The sequence below is a fragment of the Schistocerca serialis genome, chromosome 7 (genome assembly GCF_023864345.2).
Source record: "Schistocerca serialis cubense isolate TAMUIC-IGC-003099 chromosome 7, iqSchSeri2.2, whole genome shotgun sequence".
Taxonomy (NCBI): domain Eukaryota; kingdom Metazoa; phylum Arthropoda; class Insecta; order Orthoptera; family Acrididae; genus Schistocerca; species Schistocerca serialis.
In genome coordinates this window covers 170,163,384-170,184,815 of record NC_064644.1, presented here as the reverse complement: position 1 = coordinate 170,184,815, position 21,432 = coordinate 170,163,384, and the positions used below count along the sequence as shown (strand labels likewise).

The following is a 21,432-nucleotide window of genomic DNA, read 5'->3' as shown; positions in this document are numbered from 1 at the left end:
ATCTTAAAAACTGTGAACGTCGTATATCTGTGGAGTATTTTACGATACTCTCGAACCTTGTAGGCTGATACTCGACATTTTCAGTCTCAGAGATGAATGTTTCAGGTAAGCACTTATTAAGCAGAAATACTTTCCTACATTTTCTTAGATTCTGATTTACGCCCATAGTTAGTGATGCTGAAACAGCTGTATGATCCCCTATTCTACGTTATACACTGAAGCGCCAAAGAAACTGGTACTTTTGCTAATCCGGCCCTCAGTATTCCGGCCTCTCAGTAATAAGGCTAACATCCAAAAACACGTGCACAATGAATTACCGTGCGCAAAAAATGCTCAGTTAAACAATGTTTTATATACTGCTTTTGAAACTGTAGCTTTCTTTACAATTCTGAATCATGTCTTCTAAAAGGAAACACGTTACGCTAGACCTCAAGCAGAAACTCTAAATTTTAGATAAGTTAAACTCAGGTTCTTCGCAGAAAGCCATTGCTGCTGAGTCTAGTGTCGGACGAGCAACTATTTATGACGTCAGGAAGATAGAAGATGTTATTCGACAGTACTCAACACAAATGGATAGTGAGTTGGGAAAACGAAAGGTTATGCGAAAGAGTGAGAATGAAGAACTGGACGTAGCTGTTTGTAGATGGTTCGTACAACAACGCAGTAAAGAAATTCCAGTCCTTGGCCCGATTATAAAGGAAAAAGCACCTGCATTTAACAAACAACTTGGTGGTAGTAACTTGTTTGCAGCGAGCGAAGGTTGGCTATCAGACTGGAAAAAACGACATGGCATTCGGCAGCTGACAGTCACCTGGGAAAGTCGCTCAGCCAACGATAAGGATGCTGATGAGTTTTTAAACAAGATACGGAAGACAATAGAGGAAGAATATTTAAATGCTTATGCCCTGTATAACGCTGAAGAAACAGGACTCTTTTACAAGGTGCTTCCTTCAAAAACATTAGCTGCCAAGAAGGAGAAGGAAGCTCGTCGTTACAATCAACAGAAACAGCGCGTAACATTAATGGCGCGTTTTAATGCAAATGGGATTCATAAACTACCGCTTGTGGTGATTGGAAAATCCCAAAATCCACGTTGTTTTCAACACACTGACATAAATACATGTACTCTACCAGTGCAGTATTTCCCGCAGAAGAAATTGTGGATGGACAGACAAATATTCTCTCGGTGGTTCCATGAAACATTGGTACCAGCAGTGAGAAAAGAGCTAAAGAAGAAAAAGCTTCCACTGAAAGCTGTCCTTATAATTGCCAATGCTCCCAGTCATCCTTCAGATGTTTCCCCAAAATACGATGGTATGCAAGCACTCTTTCTCCTACTCAAAGTGACAGCCCTAATTCAGCCCATGGACCAGGTAGTTTTGCAACCAATTAAACGTCATTATCGACATTCACTTCTCGTCTCCTTGCTGAACGAAAGTGAAAACCACTCTATCGACACTATGCTGAAGGCGTGGAAAGAAATTAACATACTTGATGTTGTTTTCCAAGCAGCCGAAGCATGGGATAAAGTGGAGAGAGCTACCATAATGAGGACATGAAGAAAATTGTGGGCATCCTTTGATGCTGAATTGGATCCAATAGCGTGCGACAGCGATGAGCCAGTCAGTTCGGAATTATCAATTACTTTCTACACTGACATGTTCCACAACCTTCCAGAAGGAGAATAAATTGATGATGAAGATGTTACTAAGTGGTTGAATAACGAAAACTGTGACATGGACCAAACCTTAACAGATGAAGACATAATCAAAAGCGTGCGAGAAAGTTATGATCAAAGTGATGAAGAAGAGGACACAGGAGGAGAGAGCATGAAGATTTCTCACACTGCTGGTGGTGAAGCTGCCGAGGTCTTCCTGGAGTACATTATGCAACATCCAGATACGCGCAGTACCAATGCAATGCTTGTAAAGCGGTTGCGTGAAAAAACACACCACCGTCGCGTATCCTCATTGCGACAGTTAAAAACTAGGGACATGTTTCATAGTGAGTGATATGAGTGTATAATTATGTACAGTATACACTCGAGGACTAAGTTTTCTTTGAAAATTAATGTATTTTTGGATTTATTAAAGAATATCCCCTATGTTTTAAAATTGTATCCTTCGGTTTAATAAAGTACAGTACACTATATCCCCTATGTTTTCAAAAGAAATAAAAAACAAAACAAAAATGAGTAAAATAAATTTCAGACACAAAATAATCCGGCACTTCCGCTAATCTGGCACCCATATGTGCCAGGAATGGCCGTATTAGCGAGAGTCTAGTGTATAGGGAGATCTTCAAGTACAAAGATATGTAGACAGGCAGAACACGGCGCTGCGGTAGACACCGCCTATATAAGACAAGTGTCTGGCGCAGTTGTTAAATCGGTTACTGCTGCTACAATGGCAGGTTATCAGGATTTAAGTGAGTTTGAACGAGGTGTTACAGTCGGCGCACGAGCGATGGGACACGGCATCTCCCAGGTAGCGATGAAGTGAGGATTTTTCCATAAGACCATTTCACGAGTGTACCATGAATATCAGGAATCCGGTAAAACATCAGACCTTTGACATCGCTGCAGCCGGAAAAAGATCCCGCAAGAACGGGACCAATGACGACTAAAGAGAATCGTTCAACGTGACAGAAGTGCAACCCTTCCCCAAATTGCTGCAGATTTCAATGCGGGGCCATCAACAAGTGTCAGCGTGTCAATCTTTCAACGAAACATCATCGATATGGGCTTTCGGACTTAATGTCTGCACGAAACAAAGATTTACGCCTCGCATGGGCCCGTCAACGCCGATATTGGACTGTTGATGACTGGAAACATCTTGCCTGGTCGGAAAAGCCTTGTTTTAAATTGTATCGACTGGATGAACGTGTACGGGTATGGAGACAATGGACGCTACGTGTCAGCTCAAGCTGGTGGAGGCTTTCTAATAGTGTAGGGCGTGTGCAGTCGAACTGATATATGACCCCTCATACGTCTAGATGCGACTCTGACAGGTGACACGTACGTAAGTATCCTGTCTGATCACCTGCATCCATTCATGTCCATTCTGCATTCCGACGGACTTGGGCAGTTCGAGCAGGACAATGGGACAACTTGCTCGTCCATAATTGCTACAGAGTGGCTCCAGGAACACTCTTCTGAGTTTAAACACTTCCAATGGCCACCAAACTCGCCAGATAATAACATTATTGAGTGTATCCGGGATGCCTTTCAACGTGCTGTTCAGAAGAGATCTCCACCGCCTCGTACTCTTACGGATTTATAGACAGGCCGGCAGGATTCATGGTGTCAGTTCCCTCCTGCACGACTTCAGATATTAGTCGAGTCGATGCCATCTCGTGTTGCGGCAGTTCTGTGTGCTCACGGGGGCCCTACACGATATTAGGCAGTTGTACCAGTTTCTTTAGCTCTTCAATGTACGTTCAAAAAGTGGAGATTTGTTTGTGGCCAGGAAATCTAAGACGTTACATTCATGTGTCGGTTCTCTACTCAAGGTAATTTTCGAATAAGAACAACTTCGCAACATTCCCTGCCCCTACCACCTGTCTCCCAGTCAATTGCTGTTAAGTTGAAATCTTCACTAACATCATAAAAAAACATTAAATTTACACGGAACTATTTCCAAGTTTCGTCTTAAAATCTTGGTGACCACTGCTTGACCCTCGAAGATAGATGTGAGTGACAAAGCGCTGCTTCAAGAATGGGATAGTGCACCGGTCCCGGATCGAACCCTCTCGGTGGATTGACGAAGAGGCCGGCCAGCCTCGGTGTAGCGTTTAGGCGGCCTTCCACATCCAACTAGGTGAATACTACGCTGCTGTCCAGGTTTCGCCCCAGTTACACGATTAGCAAACATTCAGGAAACTTTGATGTTTTCACATTCTGAGGAACACTATACATAGACAGTTGTGGTACGCGTATTCGGTCCCAGAGGGTAACGGGGTGGCAATAGGAAGGGCATCCGGCCACCCCTTGAAAACTAACCACCCAAAATCAGATAGTAATTCTACCAGCCCTGCGCCGATGTGGGACAAAGGCACGAGGAAAAGAAGTTTCGCGACCTTTGCTCCCAGATAGATTACTAACAAAGGCATCGAATTACCATATTTATGGCTATAAATACACATACATCACCGGTGTGGAGCGTAAGTAGTATGAATGCCTACTATTCAGGCCACAGCAACAGACTCTGAATGCTGGTGTTGGCACATGCGAGGCTCAATAGCGAATGCATGAAATCACACAATCAGGTTGCCTAGATGCAGGGGCGAGATGCTGAACCGGCAGTAGGGCGAGAAACAGTTACGTTAGCAAAACTTCCGCCTCGTCATCAGCAATTTCGTTCCATATTCACAGAATCGCCTTATCAAAAATACGTTAAAATAAGCACAAACTCACACTCTGGCACTCTCTCTCTCTCTCTCTCTCTCTCTCTCACACACACACACACACACACACACACACACACACACACACACACACACACGCACGCACATATACATTTTGCTTTCCCAATCACAGCCTAGTATTTTACCAGCCATTTAAATGAAACAACGAATCACATCTCAGTATTTTACCCATCATCAGAATGAAACAATCAGTATACGGCTACCATATTGGCTATGTTGAAAAATATCTGAACAATCTGTCTTTTATGCTATATTCAAAAATATACGAACGACCTGAATTTTACATACGTTAGTGCCACCTTCATCTGCATGATGCGAATTTTGAGGAAATTGGCGCCATGTTCGAAAATATCTGAACAAACGAACTGTATAATTCAGCATTTTATTCAACTACTCATATCATCAGAGTGTTTCGTAAATTGGCAGTCTTTTTAAAAGCATCTGAACGACATGAATTAAATGTAAATCAGCGTTATGTACCAAAGATTCCAATGATTCGAATTTGAGTAAATTCACACCCTGTTCAAAAGCATCCAAATGATATGAATTTTAGGCCATGTTCAGAAATATCCGAACGATGTGAATTTTTCGTAAACTGACGCTACGTTCAACCACATGAATTTTGCTTAATTTGGTCCAATGTTCAAGAGTACCCGAAAGATCTGTATTTTGCGTAAGCTAGCGCTACTTTCAAAAGCATTGTATGATAAGATTTTTTTGTAAATTGGTGCTGTGTTCAAAAGTATCCGAACGACATGAATTTTGCGTAAATTATTGCTATGTTCAGAAGTATATAAATGACGTGAATTTTGCATAAACTGGTTCGAACTTCGAAAGTACCCGAATGACCCGAATTTTGCGTAAATTAAGGCCATTCTCAAAAGTACCCAACTGATTTGAATTTTTGTAAATTCACACCATGTTCAAAAGTGTCTGCAGGACTAGAATTTTGTGCCACGTTCAGAAATATTGGAACGACCCGAATTGTACATAAACCGGCACTACATTCAAAAGTTTTCAAGCAATCTGAATTTTGCATAAATTAGCGCCACGTTCGAAAGTATCTGACATGAATTTTGCATAACTTATTCTCATGTTCAAAATCATACAAACTACCTGGATTTGTGTAAATCGGCATCCATATTCAAATGCATCCAAACGACCTGAATTTTTGTGTAAACTACGGTTGTGCTCAAAAGTACCCAAATGATATGAATTTGCGTTAACTGGTGGCATGTTCAAAAGTATCAGAATAACGTGAATTATCCATAAATTGTCGACATGTTCAAAAACTACTGAATGAGCTGAATTTCCTGTTAATTGACACCGTATTCAAATATGTCCAGAACACCCTTACGATGTTATTTATTGGAGAATGTAGTTCTTAAGGTGTGTTTCTGCTTTGCATTTTTAATGTTTTAGATGTCATGGACACAAGTATATTTTTGCCTTCAAATGGTAACGAAATGCTTCAAAGACTTCGAGTAGATGGTTAAATGATGCAATTTTTAAGGAATTTACATGACGACTACTATAAGTATTGACATATTCGATTGGCTTTTTCCTTTCAGTTTCTAGTGTTTATGTTCTGAGACCTATTGGTAACGGATTGTTTGCCTACGAGATTTGAAGACAGTAATTTGCTCGAAATGTATCTCATATGTAGGGTGGAATTTCCAGTGTTAGAGTTCTCTCTTTATTTTTTTAATTTTATTTTTTCGCTTTATTTTAACTTTTTTCGTTTTATTAATACTGGCTCTGTTTCAAGTATACATGTAAGAACTAATAACTATTACGGGAACAAGCAATGGTATCAGTTCCACCTCATTCTGCCTATAATATGTATGGCATGTGCCCCTAACGATATCAGTCAAAGGTGTGAATGTGAGTTGAGCCTTTGAGCAGAGGTACGACGTATTCGAATATGTCAGTAGAGTAAACCATAGGTATGTGCCATTTGTTCGGTTTTTTTAAATTTTTTAAATTTTTTTTTTTTTTTTTAATCGTACAGCTAGGGCCCCCCGTCGGGCAGACCGTTCGCCGGGTGTCGGTCTTCCAATTTGACGCCACTTCGGCGACCTGCAGTCGATGAGGATGATATGATGATAATGAGGACAGTGCAACACCTAGTCCCTGAGTGGAGAAAATTCCCCGACACAGCCGGGAATCGAACCCGGGCCCAGAGGATTGACAATCCGTCACGCTGACCATTCAGCTACCGGGGGCGGACATTTGTTCGTTGAGCAGGATGTGAGGCTCGGTTGCAGTCTTAAAACCAAGCAGTAACATAACTGTTGAGCTACGAACAGTGTCTGTAAATAAAAACAAGTATAAGTGGAAGTTTGTTCCTGTGAAAAACAATATTTCAGCAGATGCAGATGATCTGACGAAAACAGTCTTAACTTGCGCCTGCTGAGCCGGCCGAAGTGGCCGTGCGGTTAAAGGCGCTGCAGTCTGGAACCGCAAGACCGCTACGGTCGCAGGTTCGAATCCTGACTCGGGCATGGATGTTTGTGATGTCCTTAGGTTAGTTAGGTTCAACTAGTTCTAAGTTCTAGGGGACTAATGACCTCAGCAGTTGAGTCCCATAGTGCTCAGAGCCATTTGAACCATTTTGCGCCTGCTGAGAACTGTGTTTGCCTCTTACCATGTAACAATTAATGAACTGGAACCTCTCTGTGCGCCGGCCGGAGTGGCCGAGCGGTTCTAGGCGCTACAGTCTGGAGCCGCGCTGCCACTACGGTCGCAGGTTCGAATCCTGCCTCGGGCATGGATGTGTGTGTTGTCCTTAGGTTAGTTAGGTTTAAGTAGTTCTAAGTTATAGGGGACTGATGACTCAGCAGTTAAGTCCCATAGTGCTCACAGCCATTTGAACCATTTGAACCTCTCTATGCGTGTGACGTTCCGAACATTATGTGAACACACAAAAAATGGTGGCGTCAGCCACGTGGAAGCCTGTCCCCCGTAGTTGGGCGGACTGGACGTGTGGCAACTCTGGTTTAACTAACCAGAGTAACAATACAAGAATACAAGAGTCCAGAGTCTAGAGTCGTCAAACGTTTTTGCTCATGAACAAATACTGATGTGATGAGGTGGCACCTCGCGCCTCTTGTGTATCCATGTTGTTAATAACTGGTAACCTACATAAATTAGAGTGTTCTGAGCCCACAACCAGTGAGGGCGCGATTAGTTGACCTCTGGCCCCCAAGCACTGATCGCTAAATGTCTGCACAATTCGCAACATTTCACGTCGACTGTTCTCTGTTTTCAGAGTGTCGCCCTCATCAGCGACACCAAAGTTGTGACACTGTTAGCGTCTGACGAAATGTTCTAGGCTGCCTGTGCGAACTGACGATTAATTGATTAATAACTGCACTTATATTTAAATGCATTACGCAGTATGAGAGGTAATCACAAATGTTCACTAAATGTCTTGAATGTCATTTTTCTTCCACTCACTGAGTTGTATTACAACATCATCAATATACACTCCTGGAAATTGAAATAAGAACACCGTGAATTCATTGTCCCAGGAAGGGGAAACTTTATTGACACATTCCTGGGGTCAGATACATCACATGATCACACTGACAGAACCACAGGCACATAGACACAGGCAACAGAGCATGCACAATGTCGGCACTAGTACAGTGTATATCCACCTTTCGCAGCAATGCAGGCTGCTATTCTCCCATGGAGACGATCGTAGAGATGTTGGATGTAGTCCTGTGGAACGGCTTGCCATGCAATTTCCACCTGGCGCCTCAGTTGGACCAGCGTTCGTGCTGGACGTGCAGACCGCGTGAGACGACGCTTCATCCAGTCCCAAACATGCTCAATGGGGGACAGATCCGGAGATCTTGCTGGCCAGGGTAGTTGACTTACACCTTCTAGAGCACGTTGGGTGGCACGGGATACATGCGGACGTGCATTGTCCTGTTGGAACAGCAAGTTCCCTTGCCGGTCTAGGAATGGTAGAACGATGGGTTCGATGACGGTTTGGATGTACCGTGCACTATTCAGTGTCCCCTCGACGATCACCAGTGGTGTACGGCCAGTGTAGGAGATCGCTCCCCACACCATGATGCCGGGTGTTGGCCCTGTGTGCCTCGGTCGTATGCAGTCCTGATTGTGGCGCTCACCTGCACGGCGCCAAACACGCATACGACCATCATTGGCACCAAGGCAGAAGCGACTCTCATCGCTGATGACGACACGTCTCCATTCGTCCCTCCATTCACGCCTGTCGCGACACCACTGGAGGCGGGCTGCACGATGTTGGGGCGTGAGCGGAAGACGGCCTAACGGTGTGCGGGACCGTAGCCCAGCTTCATGGAGACGGTTGCGAATGGTCCTCACCGATACCCCAGGAGCAACAGTGTCCCTAATTTGCTGGGAAGTGGCGGTGCGGTCCCCTACGGCACTGCGTAGGATCCTACGGTCTTGGCGTGCATCCGTGCGTCGCTGCGGTCCGGTCCCAGGTCGACGGGCACGTGCACCTTCCGCCGACCACTGGCAACAACATCAATGTACTGTGGAGACCTGACGCCCCACATGTTGAGCAATTCGGCGGTACGTCCACCCGGCCTCCCGCATGCCCACTATACGCCGTCGCTTAAAGTCCGTCAACTGCACATACGGTTCACGTCCACGCTGTCGCGGCATGCTACCAGTGTTAAAGACTGCGATGGAGCTCCGTATGCCACGGCAAACTGGCTGACACTGACGGCGGCGGTGCACAAATGCTGCGCAGCTAGCGCCATTCGACGGCCAACACCGCGGTTCCTGGTGTGTCCGCTGTGCCGTGCGTGTGATCATTGCTTGTACAGCCCTCTCGCAGTGTCCGGAGCAAGTATGGTGGGTCTGACACACCGGTGTCAATGTGTTCTTTTTTCCATTTCCAGGAGTGTAATTTCATATTTCCTGCTAAGAATAAGTACCGTATTTGAAGATAACAACCTCCGTAATGCGCATTCGCGAATCCGTGTTACTTCTGTGTCAAAATTTATGGCGTAGTGGATGATGGGTACTAGTCGCACACGGCCGTGAGTTGTCAGTACTGGCGGACAAAGAATAAAACATTGATCCTCTCACACGCTCTAACCCGCAGTGGCCGCGGTTCTTAACGTTAGTTGACGTTCCAGCTGTTAGTTGCTAGATGCGTATTGATATAATATATGGCTGTGAACCGTCTGCTGCAAGAATGCTTGATTCGGGGCGCATGCGGCCTGCCGGCCGCAGTTTGACGATCACTGCCGAGACGGATCATTAATGACCAACTATGCGAGAGTTGCCAACTGTTGATTCGAAACGAACAGTGTATAAGATGTATAACTGATCTCCACAGGGACGCTGAATGAATGCGTATATTATATTAATGGACAACTAAGAAGCACTATCAGTGGCAAAAGTACACCACGAGTTAGTAGAAGAGAGTCAGTGATCTGCTCGTTTAACAAAATGATATGAAACAATAACTTATGTTCCGTTGAATCGTTTGTCGAAGGCTGTGTGCTTCTTCTCCACTTCTATTTTCATTTAATTTCACTTATAGTATTTAATTCTTTAAAATATGTATATCTGCGTGTGTGTAGATTTTGTGCGTTATTCGTCCGTATTTACGAATGTTACCTGTATCCTATCTGATGTGCTGATTGCTTGTCTGACGAGTTGCTACTGGTCAACATTGAGGGTTCCCCCTTATGATCTTTCCTCACACCACTACACACAACTGCAACAGACCGCAATCTCCAACATACAGGGTATGAAATAAAATCGTCATAACTTTTGAACGGTTTGCGTTAGGACGTTCAAACTGCACGGTTGGCCGCGGGGCATGATGGAAATTAGCGTGCACGTGCGCACACGCCTTGCTGTTGTCGGCCATTTGCACGTGAAAATGTCCCTTGGCCTATAGCGCTCGTGAAGGCCTACTATCGAGCAATAAAAGCCCAACTGCGGCTCAAAGGAAGTTTAACACCGAGTTCAAGCTCAAGACAACCGGTCCTAGTGTGCTAACAATCAAGAGTTTGATTCGCAAGTTTCAGAGAAGGGGTAATGTTCGTGGTGACAGTGTTGGCAATTTCGATCGTCCAAAAAAGGGTGGAAACGCCTGAAAACATCGAGAAGACACGCACTGTGTTTCAAACCAGCGCATGGAAATCGATCAGACGAGCTGCACAACTAGCGGGAATCAACCTGGAGACACTGCGACAAATTTCTGTGGACGATCTGCATCCCTTCCCTCACAAAACTCAAACCCATCAACCATTAACCCCAGGGCCATGGAATAGCGGTTGTGTTTCCGCAACACTATTGTCCACAGAACTGACGAAAAAGACTTTGATGTGAATATGGTTTGGATTAGCGACGAAGCTCACTTTCATTTGGATGGGTTCGTTAATAAGCAAAATTGACGCATTTGGGGGACTGAGAATCCACATTTCGCGATCGAGAAGTCTCTTCACCCTCAACGGGTGACTGTGTTGTGTGCAATGTTCAGTCACGGAGTAATCGGCGCGATATTTCTTGATGACACGGTGAATACCGAACGGTACGTTGGCCGAGCGGTTCTAGACTCTCCAGTCTGGAACCGTGCGACCGCTGCGCTTGCAGGTTCGAATCCTGCCTCGGGCATGGATGTGTGTGATGTCCCTAGGTTAGTTAGGTTTAAGTAGTTCTAAGTTCTAGGGGACTGATGACCACAGATGTTAAGTCCCATAGTGCTCAGAGCCATTTGAACCATTTTTTGATTTGGAAGTAACACTGATTTCGACAAGATGTGGTTCATGCAAAATGGAGTTCGACCCTATCGAAGCAGGAGAGTGTTTGAGGTCCTGTAGGAGCACTTATGGGACCGCATTCTGGCTCTGGGGTACCTAGAGGCCAATGGCATGGGCCTCGATTGGCAGCCATACTCTCCGCATCTGAAGACGTGCGACTCCTTTTTGTGGGTCTATGTCAAAGACAAGGAGTACACCAGTAACCCCAGAACCATTGCTGAGCTGAAAACAGCCATTCCGGAGATCACCGAAAGCATCGATGTTCCCGTACTTCAACGAGTCTTGCAGAATTTCGCTATTCGTCTGCGCCACATAATCGCCAGTGATGGCAGAAATATAAAATCTCTCATAACCTAAATCTGTAGTGACGTTTACATGTTGAATAAAGTGTGTGCACGCCGTACTTTGTAATTAATTTACGTTTTTTTTCATGTTTTTAAATAATTGTCACCCTGTAGGTACTACAATCTCAACTTCCTACTAATTTGTTCAACATTGTCGCGTATTTTGCATCAGCCACTGTTCACTCGAGTAAATAACTCTGCATTAACTAAATTCTCGTCGTTCTCATTATAAGAAATATGAACGACCGTAAAAAAAAAAAAAAAAAGTAAAATAAAAACTAAGAAAATAACACATGTGTGTGTACGAGAGGCGTTCAGTAAGTAATACAACAGTTTCGGTTGATAAAAGGCGGGATATTTTATGAGACATCATGAAATATTCCCACATCGATATTGCAGTACCAATGTTCTTCAGAATACGGCAATATCGTATTTATGTGCTGACACTGGGCAAGCGGCGTTCAATTATAATGTCTCCCCTGTACGTGAATATACAGGGTGGTCCATTGATAGTGACCAAGCCAAATATCTCACGAAATAAACATGAAACGAAAAAACTACAAAGAACGAAACTCGTCTAGCTTGAAGGGGGAAACCAGATGGCGCTATGGTTGGCCCGCTGGATGGCGCTGTTATAGGTCAAACGGATATCAACGGCGATTTTTAAATAGGAACCACCATTTTTTATTATATATTCGTGTAGTACGTAAAGAAATATGAATGTTTTAGTTGGACAACTTTTTTCGCTTTGTGATAGAAGGCGTTGTAATAGTTACAAACATAAAGTACGTGGTATCACGTAACATTCCGCCAGCGCGGATGATATTTGCTTCATAATACATTACCCGTGTTAAAATGGACCGTTTGCCAATTGCGGAAAAGGTCGATATCGTGTTGATGTATGGCTATTTTGATCAAAATGCCCAACGGGCGCGTGCTATGTATGCTGCTCAGTATCCTGGACTACATCATCCAAGAGTCCGGACCGTTCGCCGGATAGTTACGTTATTTAAGGAAACAGGAAGTGTTCAGCCACATGTGAAACGTCAACCACGACCTGCAACAGATGATGATGCCCAAGTAGGTGTTTCAGCTGCTGTCGCGGCTAATCCGCACATCAGTAGCAGACAAATTGCCCGAGAATCGCGAATCTCAAAACGTCGGTGTTGATAATGCCACATCAACATCGATTGCACCCGTATCATATTTCTATGCACCAGGAACTGCATGGCGACGATTTTCAACTTCGTGTACAGTTCTGACACTGGGCACACAAGAGAAATTACGGGACGATGACAGATTTTTTACACGCATTCTATTTAGCGACGAAGCGTCATTCACCAACAGCGGTAAAGTAAACCGGATTAATATGCACTATTTGGCAACGGAAAATCCACGATGGCTGCGACAAGTGGAACATCAGCGATCTTGGCGGGTTAATGTATGGAGCGGCATTATGGGAGGAAGGATAACTGGCCCCATTTTATCGATGGCAATCTAAATGGTGCAATGTATGCTGATTTCCTACGTAATGTTCTACCGATGTTACTACAAGAGGTTTCACTGCATGACAGAATGGCGATGTACTTCCAACATGATCGATGTCCAGCACATAGCTCGCGTGCGGTTGAAGCGGTATTGAATAGCATATTTCATGACAGGTGGAATGATCGTGGAAGTACCATACCATGGCCTGCACGTTCACCGGATCTGACGTCCCCAAATTTCTTTCTGTGGGGAAAGTTGAAAGACATATGCTATCGTGATCCACCGACAACGCCTGACAACATGCGTCAGCGCATTGTCAAAGCATATGCGAACATTACGGAAGGCGAACTACTCGCTGTTGAGAGGAATGTCGTTACACGTATTTCCAAATGCATTGAGGTTGACGGACATCATTTTGAGCATTTATTGGAATAATGTGGTATTTACAGGCAATCACGCTGTAACAGCATGCGTTCTCAGAAATGGTAAGGTCACAAAGGTACATGTATCACATTGGAACAACCGAAATAAAATGTTCAAACGTGTCTACGTTCTGTATTTTAATTTAAAAAACGTTACTGTTACCAACTGTTCGTCTAAAATTGTGAGCCATACCTTTGTGACTATTACAGCGCCACCTATCACAAAGCGACAAAAGTCGTCCAAGTAAAACATTCATTTTTCTTTACGTACTACACGGATATGTAATAAAAAATGGGGGTTCCTATTTTTAAAAAAAACCGTTGATATCCGTTTGATCTATGACAGCGCCATCTAGTGGGCCAACCATAGCGCCATCTGGTTTCCCCCTTCAAGCTAGACGAGTTTCGTTCTTTATAGTTTTTTCGTTTGACGCTTATTTCGTGAGACATTTGGCCTGGTCACGATCAATGGACCACCCTGTACACAATAATTGTACGAGTGCAGGTTGTAGGCGCATTGTTGACGACATATGGAGGTTACGGGTTGGTCGTGAGTCTTCCTCGGATAGTTTGATGATATGCGACCACTCGCGATAAGCGGGAATTCTGGGTTCCAGTCCCGGGCCGGCACCAATGTTCAGTGTCATCATTCCATTAGCTAACTGATGGTTGCCACATTCGCAACTGCGAATAAATTCCATGTATATGCTCTTCAGCCCCTACTGTTTCATGAAGTTCTGATATGTGGTGGCGCTGTAAGTAGCCTTCAAAATGTCGTCCATAACGGAGGGGCGTTCCAATCAGGGAACTGTCATAGACATTCTTTTGGCGGAAAACCAGAGAAACCCAGGTATTCAACGGTTCTTGGAGAATGTCTGCGGAGACTTGGTAGTGAACAAAAGCACCGTGAGTCGTTGGACAAGGCGTCTGTCGTCTCATCACAACCGTTCTTCCTCGTGCACCCTACAGTCCGGATCTCGCATGTTCTGACTTCGACCTGTTTGTCGTGTTGAAGGATGTACTCTGCGGGAAGCAGTGCGTGGATGACGGGGAATTTACTGCTCTGGCCCCGACGTGCACCACCTGAGTGGTGCCATGTGGGCATACAGGCCGTCCCAGTAAGGTGGCGTAAGGCCGTCGTATTGAACGGAGGTTATGTAGAAAATAGCGTTTTGTACCCAAAAGAGTGGGGAATGATACGATGTAAAATTTGCTGTAAAAAATAGGGTTTCATTAATTACTGAACGCCCCTCGTATTTTATTCTCTCGTTTTCACAAACTGAAATCATTGTTGCGAACCAACTGATCTTAGTGTGTTATTTTAAAAGCTATACTCAAATTGTAAGTTGGATTCACATTAAAAATATAAAGAAAAAATTAGTCTGACATAAATGTTAATTTGAAATGTTGAAGACCTCATCCACGATCCACGGTCTTCATTCCGGCTTTTTCCGATAGGACCTTGACCTAATGGTGTGGTGCAGACAATAAATAATAATCTCCTGCTTCATTTTAAATTATTCTGGTCTCTGGAAGTTACAGTGCATAATTAACTTTCTATAATGATACAGTTGATATAAAACAAAGTGAAAATTGTATCTCGCTTACTATAAAAAACTACAGTTTCTTTTCCGTGAACTCATATACGAGACAATTACTTTAAAATGCTAAACTTGTATAGTCTCAGATACTTTGTATGCTTGAAATTAATAAAACCAGTAATATGCGCCTACACTACTGGCCATTAAAATTGCTTCACCGAGAAGAAATGCAGATGATAAACGGGTATCCATTGGACGATTATATTATACTAGAACTGACATGTGATTACCTTTTCACACAATCTGGGTGCATAGATACTGAGAAATCAGTACCCAGAACAACCACCTCTGGCCGTAATAACGGCCTTGATACGCCTGGGCATTGAGTCAAACAGAGCTTGAACGGCGGGTACAGGTACAGCCGCCCATGCAGCTTCAGCACGATACCACAGTTCATCAAGAGTAGTGACTGGCGTATTGTGACGAGCCAGTTGCTCGGCCACCATTGACCAGACGTTTTCAGTTGGTGAGAGATCTGGAGAATGTGCTGGCCAGGGCAGCAGTCGAACATTTTCTGCATCCAGCAAGGCCCGTACAGGACCTACAACATGCGGTCGTGCATTATCCTGCTGAAATGTAGGATTTCGCAGGGATCGAATGGAGGATAGAGCCACGGGTCGTAACACATCTGAAATGTAGCGTCCACTGTTCAAAGTGCCGTCAATGCGAACAAGAGGTGACCGAGACGTCTAAGCAATGGCACCCAATACCATCACGCCGGGTGATACGCCAGTATGGCGATGACGAATACACTCTACCAATGTGCGTTCACCGCGATGTCGCCAAATATGAAGCTGTAAACAGAACCTGGATTCATCCGAAAAAATGCGTTTTGCCATTCGTGCACCCAGGTTCGTCGTTGAGTACACCATCGCAGGCGCTCCTGTCTGTGGTGCAGCGTCAAGGGTAACCGCAGCCATGGTCTCCGAGCTGATAGTCCATGCTCCTGCAAACGTCGTCGAAGTGTTCGTGCAGATGGTTGTTGTCTTGCAAACGTCCCCATCTTTTGACTCAGGGATCGAGACGTGGCTGCACGATCTGCTACAGCCATGCTGATAAGATGCCTGTCATTTCGACTGCTAGTGACACGAGGCCGTTGGGATCCAGCACGGCGTTCCGTGTTACCCTCCTGAACCCACAGATTCCATATTCTTCTAACAGTCATTGTATCTCGATCAACGCGAGCAGCAATGTCGCACTACGATAGACCGCAGTCGCGATAGGCTACAATCCGACCATTATCAAAGTCGGAAACGTGATGGTACGCATTTCTCCTCCTTACACGAGGAATAGCAACGTTTCACCAGGCAACGCCGGTCAACTGCTGTTTGTGTATGAGAAATCTGTTGGAAACTCTCCTCATGTCAGCACGTTGTAGGTGTCGCCACCGGCGCCAACCTTGTGCAAATGCGCTGAAAAGCTATTCATTTGCATATCAGAGCATTTTCTTCCTGTCGGTTAAATTTCGCGTCTGTAGCACGTTATCTTCGTGATGTAGCAATTTTAATGGCCACTAGTGTATATGTTTCTATGTACGAAAACTTACGTGTTATGTAGCAGCTAGAATACCTACAACTGAAGAATTCTATGAACTCTGAAATGGAGAAAGCCGTGATGACTGCGTTATTAATATTTTTCCCATTTGGGGATATGTAATAGATTTCCAAAAAACCGTTAGACGTTGTAATAGCTGTATAAAAATTATCATGCTACCTGAATCTGTGATACGTTCACGAGTGATATTACAAGTACGTCCACGTTCTATGATATAATGTATTTGGAGTTTTTTATTATATAAGTGGGGTACGCGATGGATACCTCCTGCTTCTTCGGTTCCCAGGTCCAGTCGGTTGTAGGTAGTCCGCCGTTTAACTACAAATATAACTGCCGGAATTGCGACAAGTACTACAGCAAGTAATATGTACAAGATTGTAGAAGAGTTGGCATTTGAGGGTGCTTTGTTTTCAGTGGTGGTGGTAGTGCTGTTTTCAGTGGCGTTTGTTTTGGCGTTGCAGTACGCTTTGAAACCTGGGTAGTGGATGCGGATGTTCTTAGTTTCCTGAGAACAGTGCAGTTTGTCCCTGGCGGTGATATACAGATTTCCCCTATCCGGAAGATGCTGCAGCAGTTGTGGGTCGAAGCTGCTGAGTCCAGAGTTCTGCAGGTAGAGGTCTGTCAACGACTCACTACGAATAGGAACCAGCTGCAGTTCTGGATTGTCATTCAGGACCAGCCGCTTCAGTTTCTTGTTGGAATAGATGATATATTCGTCAATATATTTCAGCCTGTAAAAAAAGAAGGAAGGACATTTCTTAATTAATAATGAAGCAGAGCAATCAAGGATACTGAGAATACACTCACTGTACACTAGAAGCAGCAAAAAGCATAAGATTTCTTACGGGGGCTATTCAGAGAGTAATCTCCGACTTATAAATTCGTAGCATTCGCATGGCTGGAAAAGAAGAGTTTGAAAGTCATGTTTATCAGTCCGTTCTCTGTGGCGTTCATCAGTGCGTAAACTGCTAGTGATTAAAATGGACGGCGTTATTGCTTGCCCTGCCAGTTTCCAGATACGTACTGTCATTTACTTCCTGCGGCAGAAGTAGTCAATGCCTCCGAGATTCATTATCGATTGAGTCATGTGCAAGGAGCGGTTACGAATGATGCTGTTGTGAGGGAGGCGTGCAGAAAATTCGAGGTTGGTCGCACAGTTGCATAAGACAAAACTGGTCGAGGAAGACATTTAGATGTGACTGATGAACTAGTGCAACTGACCGAGCAGAAAACAATAGATCGAGAATACATAGTTCAGCAGAAGGTAGTGTTACAGGACAGGACGCGATCATGGAGATGTTACAAAAAATGAACGCTAGTATGACGAAACAGAATCAGGATATCAATACACAGATAACAAAACAGAATACATAGATGACAGAACAGTATCAGGAATTGAAACAGGATAATCAGGCTATTAAGACACAGATCCAACAGGTTAAAACCAGATGGAAGAAGGGACCGCCAGAATTGATAGTCAGATTACTCAAATAAACAAAGACATAAAAGAAATCATTAGAAAAATTTGTTAAGAATGGCTGAGAAAAGTTTATTGGAAAATCTAAAAGAACAATTTTTGCGTGACTTTGTCAATGTTTCCCTTGGCATTGACAAACCCCAGACAAAAATTTTGTCAGAAGGAGGGAGGTATGTAAGACGTCGTGGTCTCCTGGCCTTCATTGCTTACATATTCCGCCCTCACAATCATATTCCGCTCATCAAGACGCTTCATTCGAACCCAAACTCGATAAGATAAAGTCAATGTTGTATGAATTCGTGTAAACGATATGCACATAACAAGTAAATCGCAAGTGCGCAACGAGGTTAAAATACTCGAGTCTGGCGTACACACACACATTCGAGACACGGCGATCACAAAAGCTTTTAGTTTGGGAGAGGCAAACCACAGGCCAGGAGGCCGGTCCCTTCAGAGGACGAGTCAACCAAGGTTACTAAATAACAAGGTTGGGCAGTAAGCGCCCTGCTCTGCCATTGGCTGGCCTAGTGACGTCAGCGTGGAAGCAAGCGCTCACAAGCAGACGACACGGCATGCGCGTTTACGTCAAGTTTTTGGCGGAAGATTTTGTTTATACCAGAAATGAGATGTCTAAACTGCTTTTCTGCTGCTAAAATGTTACAGTTAAAACTGATGAGTTATATTCTTTCGCAGCTTATGCCTCACACATCGGTAAAATGTCAGATCACAACCACACTGACACACACTTGAAATTCGAAACCTCGGCTCAAATAAATCAGAAACTATTCATTTAATCGCATTGAAATGAATTTACTTAAGAGCTCGAAGTTGCACACACTTGTTTGTAAGAACAGCATTCCTTCTTTCTAAAGCCGCTATAGTATTCATCAAAGTAACTTTATCTGTGTCTCAAAAAAAAACCTGTCATCTGTACATGTGCTCTTATTATGATGTTTCTTATTTGGTGACAGTTTTTCCAGATTTTCCAGAGATTTCTTATGCAGTTCTCGTTTCTTATACCGTTTGGTTCTGTCTTCTGTTGCGGGTGACACATTGACAGTCGCACTACTGCACGGCAAATTGCGCGAAGGAACTGCATCTGGCTTGAGCATTCTTTTTCGGGGCAAATTAAGCAATTCAGACTGTAAATCCCTTAAGTAATCTGTTTCTGCGAAATGGCGAGAACATATTCTTGCATGCGCAACATTTACATTGTCTTTCCCTCAACATTTCGACAACCATGGATTTTGTAATGTTTCATTACGCGGGAAACTGTGATACATTACGTCAGTTCCCTTCGTGCTCCAGTTGTAGGAAAAACAGCCCGTTACAGCACAGCCTGGCATTGTAAAAATTAATTTTCTCACTCACTTGTAGATTCTCCAATACGAATTTCACAGGACGAACCATAAACTATAGAGCTGGCGAACACAATGTTGATTCCGCTGTCCACTATCGCTAACTATTTCAGTTCCGAATCAAATATCAGTTACAGCAAAAACTGTTAACACTCCCGAATTCCGAATGTTTCCGCTGTTGACTGAGTACCTCAGAAGAAAGAATTCAATCAAAATACTCCTTCAAACACAAAACAACACAAGAAAAACAATCACACACAATTCGAACTGTATACTGTTTGGCACAGCTGTTTCCACCGTGACGTCATGCGCACAACTGAGAAAACACGTTGCTTTCTGCGCATAGCTTTCTGCGCCCCCCTGGAGTCAACCTATCTACGTCGGCCAGTGATCGGCCATAGAGCAGACAGCGTTTGCCCAAGTGAAAGGGAGAACGACCCCGTGTTCGGCTTAAAAGCAAATTCCCCTACATTGCGTGGGAGTGCCCAGCCTACGCATTCTTTACAAACATAGCATGCAGTTTCAGAGGTTTTCGCAGGGAGACAGCAAACGCCGATGCTACAGATTTCCGCACTGGTCGCCTTAAGCGAAACGTCATTCTCCCGTTTTAGAAGAGCAATGCTGATTGGCATACGATATTCCTGACGCCTTGAGCTGAAGGAGTAATGGAAGAGACCGAAGGATATACCCCTTCACGTCTGGCGTTGAGAGGGGCCGTTCCGTTGTCGCTCTTGGAGCGAGAACACGTAACGAGAGCGTGTACGCTCGGAGGCATTAACTCTATACTGAGTCCTTGCGATTAAGCGTTGTTCACTGTGTTGGCCGCCACACTTATTGTGTGGTGTGAATGGACAGAGTTGTAGTTAACGCCTGCGAGCGAATTTTTGAATGGCATCGCAGTGGACTGGTTATCTGACCAGTGTACCACCCCAATAGTTAGACTAGGGGCGAATAGGAGTCCTTGACTTCATCAAGGCGTAGGGAGAGTTTGATTGGCGAAGGTCAATCCAGATAGAACGAGAGTTATCTTATTTGTCAATAGCGAGCGGCGCAGACAGCAGTCATCGCAGCTTACGGTATTGTGCGCTACAGCTATTGCGAGCCCCATATTTCCTCCACAACCGTACACTTCACTGCATTTCACATACAACAGCCTCGACCGTACCTAGCAACTTTCTAAAGGATAATTATTCATGTTGAGTAGGCGTGCCTCTCAGCCATTCTGCCAAGTCAACAACCATCTTAAACTTTGTATAGAAATTTTATTAGCACATCCTATCCTTGAGAGGTAGCTTCACATTCCGAAAAAAAAAACAGGATATAACTTGTTCAATTCATAACTAAAAGTGCCATTGTGACTGCTCAGAATTTTTGCAAAATAAATAATAACTTTCGTTAGTTTCATTTTTTTTCACTAACTAGCACTACTCCAGTACCCAAGTATCCCACAAGTTGTGTACGAAATTTTGTGAATTTTTGTGTCATTTCCTTACAGCGGACGACTCCAGAAGATATTTATTGCTGGAAGTTTTTCAGGCATTTCTCTTTAGAACGTTAGGAGCGTCTGTCTGACTTCTGTAGTAGTGTGGGGGTGGAAATTGCATCTTGCAGGAGCCACAGGGTAAAGGGTACATCTCAGATTAATCCGTTGCGCAAAATGACAGAATAGTACCCACACGTCGCTCACACAGTTTTTTGGTACCGTAAAGGAATTCTGATAACAAACTTCCTGAGATTATTCCGAGAGAATACTGTGAAGTCAAAGGTTTTTCGTGAGAAACCTGCAGAAGTCAGTCCAAAACAAATGGAGCGGAATGAGTACCGAAGGAATCATTCTCCTTCAAGACAATGGGTGACACCATATTGCGGAGCGAACGAAGGATATCTGTGAGCTCAACGATGCTGTCATCAGGCGGCACCATTCTTTGATCAATGGCCAAACAAGTACCCATCACTGTTCGACAGATGTATTATTGATTTA

At 44.1% G+C, this 21,432-nt stretch overlaps 1 protein-coding gene across 2 annotated transcripts in view; it reads right to left on the bottom strand.

Moving 5' to 3' along the window:
* LOC126412742 (uncharacterized) overlaps positions 1 to 21,432 on the bottom strand; it is a 117,304-nt gene that overhangs the window by 10,571 nt on the left and 85,301 nt on the right. Inside the window, exon 3 of one of the 2 annotated variants that reach the window (XM_050082479.1) lies at positions 16,881 to 17,347. In XM_050082479.1, the coding sequence (XP_049938436.1) occupies positions 16,881 to 17,347 (467 nt within the window). The remainder of the gene's footprint in view (positions 1 to 16,880; positions 17,348 to 21,432) is intronic. The other variant, XM_050082480.1, reaches the window with a different exon arrangement.